Here is a 10,747-nt window from a genome sequence, read left to right on the forward strand (position 1 = left end):
TAACTGGGCAGGTGTAAGTGTGGGTGAGTTAGTGACCTTGCCATTGCACATAGCAATGCTTATTTAAACATTTGCTGTGGCTAGCAGAGATACCGCCCGCACACCTGCGTCATTCTGCCCAAAACCTTCCTGTCTAAGAATATGGGTACCAAATTTGGCTCCAATCGCGTCAGTCGAAAATTCCTGATTTAAATTCTAAGTAACTTTTTGATTCCTGCTCCCTTATTTTCCTTATTTCCTTATTTTTGCCAATAGAGGCCATCCGAGTGGTATAAGACTTGTGTGTGTTTGGACGATGAAAGTCTTGCAGATGTTTCCCATGGTATTACCAATCCTACCTCTTCTCAAATTATATCTTGCCAATGAGTTGTATTTTTCGCCGTCGTGTTGATTACATGAAAATTATTTCTTTTACTGACTTCGTGTCTACCTGTATAGGGACTTTTGGTGTTGGCTGTCACCATATATCTTTGCAGTGGTTTCTCTTTCTCTTTTTGATGTCTGGGCTATGCTCCATTGAAGCGTTTTTTTCTTAATACGTAGTTTTTTAGGGCTTTATCTTCCCTCAAAGCTTTCCCTCAGTTCCTTCAGAGTTCCCTTACAGTTCCAGTATCTTCCCCCATAGTTCCTTTGTCTTTTCTCAAACTTCGCTTTTAGTTTTCTTATAACTTGTATGGTATGATCTACTTGGATATTGCCCTTGAATTAATTAGATTAAATGAGTTATTGCTTCTTATTGAGTATTAATTACTGTTTAATATCCGATTGCCGACTATCACACGTTCGAAATGCTTTCGCAATATTTCATGTAAAGCGCTATTCACTGCCCCTTTTGTTTGCTTGTTGGTGTTATCTGTTACAGATTGGCAGAAAGCGCCCTTCTTGAGCTCAAAAAGTCCGCTGCAACCTGTGGTTCAAAGGGTAATTTATTTATTTTCGACGACTTATTTACTAATAGCAGTATGAACCGTAGGGGATTATCGTTTGAATTAAAATAATGAGCTAATAAACGTAGGAATGGGTACATATACGAATCAAGAGATAATGTGTGGAAAAGGCGATTAATGCAAAAATTCTGTAATGTATATAAAATTGCAAATTAAACATGAGATACTATTCTCAACGATCTTGCTAGAACCAAATGCAATTTTCGTACAGGATCCAGTCAGTCGAACAAGATCATGCCAAATCGAGAGGGAACGGCTCACTCTTCCGTGATACAGATAAGACAGCACGCTGGTTTACACGTTTACAACTATTTCCCTAATTGCACCTACTTTGAGTATTAATCGGGCGAAAACGTGCAGATAAATGTTTCGCTAATATAATGGAGTTAGATAATGTAGCGTTTAACCAGAATAAGGAAAACGCCGTTACCATTGTCCTACGTACGGGACAAGCCCTCGTTGCCTTCGTAAGCATAACTACAAATAATTAGCCATGTAAATGAAACATATTTGCGATCATGAATTTTGCAGCGGCAGCTTCAATAATATACCTAATAGCGGCGAAAGCTTCTAATTAGATTTACAATTGCCGTATTAATTAAATTTCTAATTAGGAAAGCTTGAAAGTTCTCGTAAAGATGCGCGATAAAAGTGCCGTTTGATTAAAATTGAGCAAAATGGGTCATATTTGGATGAAGCGTCGACGTTTACAGCGGCGCAACCGCGTCGTAAGATTTGTATAATCCTTTTGTTTCAAATACATTCCCTAAACAGCACTTACAGTTCACTTAATTATTCTTGTAAGATTAACGTTGTTGGCACGAACCTTCTTTTAGAAATCTAAGCAGTAATGCCGAATCTACTGAATTGAGATGGTCCTCATGTGCTCTTTATACATACCAGTCATACTAGTTCTATTTTGAACTGACTTCCCTCCAATAAAATTCAGTAGTGCCTTGAGTTAATTTACCTTGAATATACTTGTGATAGATATTGCTGTGGCCCCACCGTTGGGCGCCAAACAAATAATGCTGTGGAAATAGTATGCGGTCAACTGCACCACCGACAAAAAACTTGTCCATCTAGTTCAAACAATTCAAAATTGAAACTTATTATAAACTGTTCCTCGTTCACTAGCGGCATCTGCCACACAAAAATCCCAATAATGACTTTAATTAATGATTTGGGAGGCTCAGCAGCTTCCATCAACTTCTGAAAATTCCGAAGGATTAACTACAATAATTTTCATTAACACCTGACACATTTCTTGGACACGAGAAGAAAAATTTGACACGACATCTCTATCCGGGTTGCCCAATGTGTTCTAATAAAGACACAAATTTTATTCCGACACGAAAAGAACAGTAAACAAACTTTTTGAAAGAAAGAGCAGCATTCGTAGCTTGTTTGGACAAATAACCCCGCACGCAAGCGGTCAACAAATAAAATGAGAATATCTTAAAGTTATTTAGTTGTTTCTTTGTTTATAATTCATATAATCTGGTCATAACCAGGTTTGCGGAAAGGTAGGCGGACTTAAATCCACAAACGCTGAGAGCTTCCGATCTTCAATTTTCTTTAAAACACAAACTTGGTGATAAAGGAACTTGTTGCATACGATGACAGAAATTATCGGCGGCTGAGCGAAAGGAAACTACAGAAGAACCCCATCCTTGACGTAATCTTGACTAACTTTTTTCGACAACACGCCTTTAACTTCTTACAACTCTGCAACAACTTCAGATAACTTCCTTCTGCACAGAAATAATAAGACATACTACCTTTTCAACTAATCAAGTCGGACAGACCGCCCGAATAAATAGCGTAAAGAAACGTACACTCTTTCTAACCGTCGCGAACCAGCTAGCTGCAGCCTCCTGCTTTCAATATTTACGGTAACACCATAATAAAAGAAATATCCTTCTTCCGGTTTTTTACAGATAAGGGGCCAATCGTAATTAGTCTTGAAACGCCAGCTTCAGCAGAACACCTCCTCAGCTACGCGGAACTAATGTGCATATCGTCGCCGCCTGCATAACCCGTTATCTCTTCTAGCAGCGATAAAAACACGTGCGTTAATTAAATCACGTCCGAATACGAACGACCGGATGTGCCTACATTTTACCACGTAATTTCAAAGTTTTACAATTAAATAAACAGATCTAAATAAACAATACGCAATTGCAAACAATTCTACAAGGAGAAATACAAATTCAAATGAAATAAACCAATTCCGCATAATTCTTAAATATTCACGATACCAGTTGGTCAAAAAGTAAACATAATTATTAACATTAACACTTTCAAAAACAGCATCTCAGGAAATAATTCATGGGGGGGGGGGGGGGGGGGGTTTCTAGACAGCGAAATTTGATGGTCGTCTGGAACACCTTCAAGGTATAGACTACCTGCTGCAAAAAATTCGACCATTCGCCTGGGCGATGATCGCCTTCTTGGTCGGTGAGTAGCAGTAGAGCGGCAAGCGTAAAGGCGTAGTATTATGTAATCGAATCTTGTGCGTGGTCAAGGCTGTCGTGGTGGCTGAAACGGTTCCCTTCGAAAATGTGGCACAATACGTTTGGAGTAATTCCCGGAACCATCAGTGAGGTGGTGGGAATGCAATGGCGCTCTGGTATCTGGAGATGCAATGGCGCTGATAGTGGTGACTATGGCGGAGTCGTTCATTGGCGGATTCCGATGCGCTTTGCACTCGACTGTGCCCCACGTTGGGTGGCCATTGTTACCGGGTGGAGATGGGATACACAGTTAGAAAGCGTCCAACAAACGCAACAACTATCCTATGACTAATATGTACAGGGCTTATTTTAGGTTGTGTGTTGGAGGGCGCTGCAGGCCGGTGTGGTCGCGATTGACTCGGCGTGGCGGTAGGACGGGGGGGTGTTGGACTACCTCGGATAGGCAGTAGAAAGAGAACCGCGGCCATCAGTCTCAGTGGTCGCTTTAAGGGTAAGGGCTCGTCCGTAACACAGCGAGGATTCTATAAGCGGTCCGTGCAGGGTACAGCTGGAGGGAACACAATTGCTATTCTGATTGAAAGCCGTAACCCCAACGCACATGGAAGAGTTGGTGTTGGTGGACACAGAGTGCAATAGACTTTAGACCTGCAACTAGAAATTCTTAATATATTAACGTATTGCTGTCCGATTTAGTTTATGATACAGCGTGTTTATAAAAAATGCAATTAATTTTCGTATAGTACCTTAATGTTTATTCATTATCCATTGATTTTATTTCATTTATAGAGTTGAATATGTGTTTTTGAGAATGAATGTGGTTTAACTGCAATTTTAGATTAGAAAATATAAACAAATTTCATTGGTCTACAATAACAGTTATAGTGCCATAATAAATTCAGTAAAATAGTTAATCAGTCGCACTATAGATACTTAGTTGTTAACGTCATTAGGCCGATGTCCTCAAATAGTGAGCGTGGGGTGTACAAATCACCCATAAAGGTTTTATATTTTCGCCTATACGTGAGTGGTATAATTACGTTAAATGTTTCAACTAAGGTTCTGGACGTTATTAAAGGGGCTTATGCGGGTCAATGCTTGTGCCCATTTCCACTAATCAAAATGTACTGGACCTACGTGTCCCTAAGAACCGTAAATACATATACCTACTATATAATTATTGGCACCATTTACATTTACAAAATGTAAATTGGATTATTTGCTTATCAATGTGCATATATATCCATAAGAGAAATGCGTGTACGCACACGAATTACATAATGGGGTGCATTATTCATAACGTGCTTTTTCTCCCTCGTATCTTGCAACACACTTCATCAAAATTCCAGGAATATTTTCTGTCACAGAAGGAATAAACAGACGACCTTTTTGCTAGAAAACCCTTGGATTATTAAGGGTAACCAGGAAACCAACTAATTTTAGAAAATTATTGATGAATATTAGTAGAGGAGATTGCAACCGAGTGTATTACCGAATTTATTCATAAAATTAGCGGCAGAATCTCTCCATTAACCGAAAAGCTCTATATTGGTGTATGTTTGGGTTGTAGTCGAGACTCCAGACCCTGATCCAGACTTAAAAAAATTGTTTTGCTGAATGCAGTCTTCAGGTAAAAATAAAGTACGTACTCATTTCCTTCTGAAACTCAAAGCGAAAGAATATACAAATCCAAAGGAGTATATCTCCCCTTTCCATAACAGCTTTCAATTTAATTGAGGCGTTTTTATTACCAAAGTGTAAAGCGCTGTAACCGTTTTCTAAGTAGAAGTGCATCGCCGTACTTCCTTCTTTGAACAGACTACAATTTTAAACATTTTTTAATTAAAGCTTAAATATACACCAGTCGAAGCAGCCACCTCCTCTCCCCTGTTGCGTTCAAATTTTAATTATTTCGCTCGACACTTGAGCTCGTCGCGATCTTACCGGAGACCTATTATTGTCCAAATTCAAGAAAGAATACCGCACATAATAATGAGAAAATTTAAAAGCTCGCGGTTTGAGACGTGTGAACGTTTTAACAATGGAAAGTGGAGCTTTTTTGGCATTGCTGGAAATCGATTGTGGGTGGAGAACACTGCCCTTAATATTCGCCGCGCCGAAAAAAAAATGTTATTAATTACTTCGCGTCTGAAAGCGATTGTTGGAAGGGGAGCCGCAATTTGGCAGTTCACTCACTTATCGTCGCCCGCATTGAAGTCGGCGTGGGATGGAAGAGAAATATGATTGCATCTGACAAAGTCAGGAATTTCTGCGACAATACGTCAGTAATTTTTAACTGAACTGTCTTTCACTCGCGCGTTTTCTTTTCGTTTGCTTCGCATAACTCGTTTTGCGGATCTAAGTAAATAAAATCCTCCTGAAAGATTTATTAGCTTGTTTGGTCTCGTTGTTCATTTATTATTTAGCTACATCCAACCAGCATTCTGAGACGGTAACAAAGTAGTTGATTGCGAAAGTGTACAAACTTTATTGGTCTAAATGCGGGGATATTCTTAGCTATTGTAAGAAATCCTTTCAAATGTCAGATATTTTCTTAACTTGTTTCTGAATACAATTCAAAGTTGAGTCGAGGATCCTTAATAAAATGATAGAGTGGTCGATGTTCTGACAAACGAGATCTCGTTGAATCATGGCTTTATAATCTACTACAAATATTGTACTCATGCGGAGGCCATATGTTACGTACGTATGATGAAATGTGCTTGTTTTTGCAAATACATTATCGTACCCTTGGGAGATAGGTATAGGATAGTGCGCCATCTTGTTAAAAGGTAAAGTCGTGGCTCGTATTTTCAATATCTGGAAACACGCCGCTGAAGATAGACGAATCGGAAGATCTACTCATACTGTGTTAGACTGCTGTGTGTCGATGATAAAATGCCCATAAAGTCATATGAAGAAACTGTTGCTCGGTTTTCTTCTTAAATACACAAAGGTATACTCCCAAATTTCGTGAATTGATTTTAATTTTTTTGTTCAAAACAAGAAATACTGATGGTTTGTTTATGAATTAAAAAAAATAGTTTTTATTTATTTATTTACTTATTCACTTATTCATTTATTCATTTATTCACTTATTCACTTATTCATTTATTCATTTATTCATTTATTCATTTATTCATTTATTCATTTATTCATTTATTCATTTATTCATTTATTCATTTATTCATTTATTCATTTTAGTATTCATTTATTCATTTATTCATTTATTCATTTATTCATTTATTCATTTATTCATTTATTCATTTATTCATTTATTCATTTATTCATTTATTCATTTATTCATGTATTCATTTATTCATTTATTTATTTATTTATTCATTGTCCCTCTCTTGTTCTGGCCCCTCAACAAGCTTTCACCCAATGATGCAGAAAAACCTAATTCCGAGTAGCCGGCAGAATGCTCAAAACTGATCTAAGGAAATTCCCATATCTGCCACAGATATAACACCCGACCCCCCCGGCTATGTATTATTATTATTATTTTAATTTTATTATTAAGGATTAGTTATATTAAAAAACAAAAACATCAGGTAGGAAATTTTTTTGAGATCAGCATATCTTTTTCCAACCCTTGTTCAGGTGGTGCACGCTTGAGTGTAAAACTTTGCAAAATCAAAAAGGGCCTTTCCAAAACCACAGATAGTTCTGTTCTCGTTTTGATTTTCTTTTATATACTTAATGGTTTTTTTTTTCATTTGGATGGATGCGATGTACATACGTTTGAAAATCTTTGCTTACACACTGTGTATATCACAGTGTGTACCAGAGAATAAACAATATTATCGTGTAAAACTTATAGGATAGTGGTGAGGGGTGCTGATAGACAGGTACCTTGTATTTATTGCCGGTAAGTATTTTTTTATGTCAAGGGGTAGGTATATGGACATGGTGAATCTCCGCTATTTTTTCCAATCATTTTCCACCAAAATGTTTCCTCCAACATCCTCTTCTCTTCCATTTTTCTTTCTAGTCTTTCGTTCAATATCTATGCATAGATTCTATACACCGTAGTCATTATAGTAATTCCTCTATAGTTCCCACACAATCATTGTTCCCTCTTTTGAAGATCGGCACAGTTATCCCTTCCTTCCATTCTACGGGTAAACCCCCTCCTTTCCACACCTTGTTTAGTAGATTTGTCTTCCTTGACATGACCCTACCTGTGGCGAAAATCCAAGCCTCATTACATATCTTGCTGCTTGATCTCATCTCCTGTTGTATCATCTCATGCAACCTCATCTTCTACCTCATCTTCTATGCCCTCCTCTTTCTCCTGCTTTTCTTGTTCTTCCAAAAATCCTCTTTTGTTTTTATTTCCTTGATTTGTTCTTCGTATTCCTTCTCATTCTTCATCTTTTTATTTTTTTCCGTTCTCTCATCTCTTCGCTTCCATTTCACCTCTTCTCTCTCAGTTATTTGTTTCCAAGTGATTGGTTTGTTAATACCTTCTTTTATATTATTCCGCTCCTCCTTTGTATTCCCTCCTACTTCTTCACCGTGTTTCCTGTCTGTAACTATATCTCCCATCGTCTTTGCATCTTTTCATTTCTTGATCTTCTTATCTTCCTTTTGGACTTAATTCTATCGTTGGTGATTCGATTCAATCCTTGTTCCTTAACTCTATCTTCCTCTATATTTCCGTTCAAAATTCCTCAACCTCTTTTTTCTAATAATTCCAATGACTTCCTGTTATTGCATTAAAATCTCTCCCCTGCGCCCGCATTTCATCTTCCATATTCTATACCTTATTGTTTAAGTCATTCATTCCTTCTCGGTTGTATATAGTTGTCACTCTCATTTTCTTTCCCCCCACTTCTACTCTGACCTGTTCCTGCCTTCTCTTTTTATAACCCTGTGAATATACCTGCTTTTCTGCTATTCTTCTATATATATTCATTCAGAATCCTGATCTTTATTTTCTCCCAAATCTTTTTTCTACCCATGATTCTACCATCCCTACATCATATCCTCTTACAAACTTCCAGAATTGAGCGTCTTTACCAGCTTTATTTCAGAATAGCATTTTCGTGTCTTCTTTTTTCATTTTCATTTAGTTTTCTCTTTTTAGGGGAATTTTTCGAAAGAAAAAAAATTGTGATGTGATGGTTTTGTCCGCCTGTCTGTCCGTCTGTCTGCCTGTTCGTCTTCTAATTCGAGAACGAAAAGAGACACCGAAGTCAAAGCTTCGCCAATCGATTTCTACGAGTTCAAGGATCAGTGCTATTCAGCATGAGCCGGATCAAATGTCCGGTTTCCGAATACGAGCGGAGTGACAAAAAATTCCCCTACTGAAAATCATATGCGATTGATGCTTCGAATCTTGTTTTCTGTTGTTTGTGTTTGTACCCCCTCTGTCCTTCTTTGTTCATATGTTAACTCGTCATCCATGTTTATTCCGCTCCCCTTTAACTTTCCCTTTCCAATCAAAACCTCCCTCCTCTTTTCTATTCCGCAATTAGTACCTTATTAATTCCCCGTACTTCAAAGGTTCTCGCCTCTTTTACATTCGCCTCTAGTTGTTGGGTTTTTAGCCATTTTTCCGTTCTTTCTTTATCTTGCCCTATTTCCATCTCTACTCCCTTTATCGTTACGTTGTAAGCTACATAAATTACACAAAATACATAAAAAACATAAACAATTGGTAATTTTACACGTAGTCGGTGAACGACTGCGAAATTGTTTACAAATTGCCTTTTGTACAGCGATTAACCTATCTTGAAACACCCTCTTAACCTAGAGCCTATGAAAATTTGGACTTTAGTGTCAAACGTTCAACCACTCAACACCTGTGACAGGACCAGTTAATATGATTGTATATCAAAGTGAATGATCGCAGCGTTCAACTGAAACATTTCGAGGGTCAGCTCATTAAACATGTAACATTAACGTAGCAGTTGACATGTCCAATTGTTGGGTGAATGATCTGTAAATTTGAGTTGTAGTAACACCGCGTTTTGTTCCGCGGCCTAGGACGTAGGATTCATGTTTCTAGTTTAGATTCCGCGATAAAATCTGCACGGGAAGGTACGATAATTGCAGCTTGCACATTAGACTGGAGGCAGTCCTCTCGTAATTCTCCAACACGTACAGACCTGCCCACGAGTTTACGAAAACAGATATAAATCCCGAAGTTTAGCGTTATCTTTCTTCCCGGATCTCACACGATGAGAATACTTGTTATTTTCTCTTAACTTTAGTTTGAATTTAGGTTTCTTCAGCATTTGAGATATACTTCTCTTTTACTCCCCTCAAGGATTTCAGCGGTGTTTCTAGTTGATTTTGTTTCACTCACAGGGTGGAATGACTAAAGAACCCTGTAAATTTCGTTGTGGATCAATACAATAACTTGCGGGACTGTAATGATATTGCATTTAAAAAAGCAAGCTGAATGGTCACTAGTTCTAGATGAGTGCAAGAAGAAACCTCGTTTCGTGAAGGAAACTAGCAAGCGAATGGAAGGAAACAGATTTCAGGGAAAATGTAGAAGCGATCTACTACTTCTCAAACAAAGATTTTACCTGCTTATTCGATTCTAACACAGATGGCGCGCTAAAAGCGTAGAGCGGCAACCCAAAACACGTGTACAACACTAGATGTCGCTGAGAGCAAGTTTACCGCTCATTTACCAGCAAATTTAATTTCTCCGGATCTCTTTTGTTGAATTATTGGCGCGAAAAAATTAATTGGAAAGTAAAGCTTGGAAGTTACAAGTTACAATTTATCTTAGTTAAGCTAACACAATTTGGTAACGAATTGAAGGTATCGAGGCGGAATGAATTCGGGACGGCTATAAATCCTAAGTGACTAATGAGAAAGATAACTTACTTGTAGGCTCCATATTAAATCCCTTCGGTAACGGCTGATTCATTATAGGGAATGACATCTGAAACAGAAAAAGTGCATTAGATTTTGATCGATTTACAGCGTTGAGGATTGGATTGTACACTTCGTGCTTGGAAAGGAAACGCAATTCTATTGAGTATACGTCTTTTGGTAGTGCTCATGACGGCTATGTAATTGGAGTACTGTTTACTTTACGGTTTGTGATTGTAGTCTTAAATGTATACTAAACTTGTCATACTTCTGAAACAAAATGTCGACAGACGTTAATTTGATTTTCTACAAAGTCCCGAAGGCTTTTGTTTAAGTTTTCCATGAGCTTTCTAAAGTTTGTCGTACTGTCATCAAGGAACGGCAGAAGCGTCTGATGTGCTTTATAAAGTGGCTATTTAAACTTCTGATAAAATGCAAAATTTCGTGAAGGGTACGAATAATTTGACTTGGAACGACTTTCTCTTTTCG

General features: G+C 37.8%; 1 protein-coding gene across 1 annotated transcript in view; it reads right to left on the reverse strand.

The window, feature by feature from the left end:
- The window catches only part of LOC116163198, an 85,592-nt gene extending 75,267 nt beyond the window's left edge, over nucleotides 1–10,325 (reverse strand). The window contains exon 1 of the mRNA XM_031477053.1: nucleotides 10,271–10,325. Within this exon, the coding sequence (XP_031332913.1) occupies nucleotides 10,271–10,313 (43 nt within the window). The 5' untranslated portion in view covers nucleotides 10,314–10,325. The remainder of the gene's footprint in view (nucleotides 1–10,270) is intronic.
- Between the last annotated feature and the right edge of the window lie 422 nt (nucleotides 10,326–10,747).

The sequence above is a fragment of the Photinus pyralis genome, unplaced genomic scaffold (assembly GCF_008802855.1).
Source record: "Photinus pyralis isolate 1611_PpyrPB1 unplaced genomic scaffold, Ppyr1.3 Ppyr1.4_LG2, whole genome shotgun sequence".
NCBI classification, from domain to species: domain Eukaryota; kingdom Metazoa; phylum Arthropoda; class Insecta; order Coleoptera; family Lampyridae; genus Photinus; species Photinus pyralis.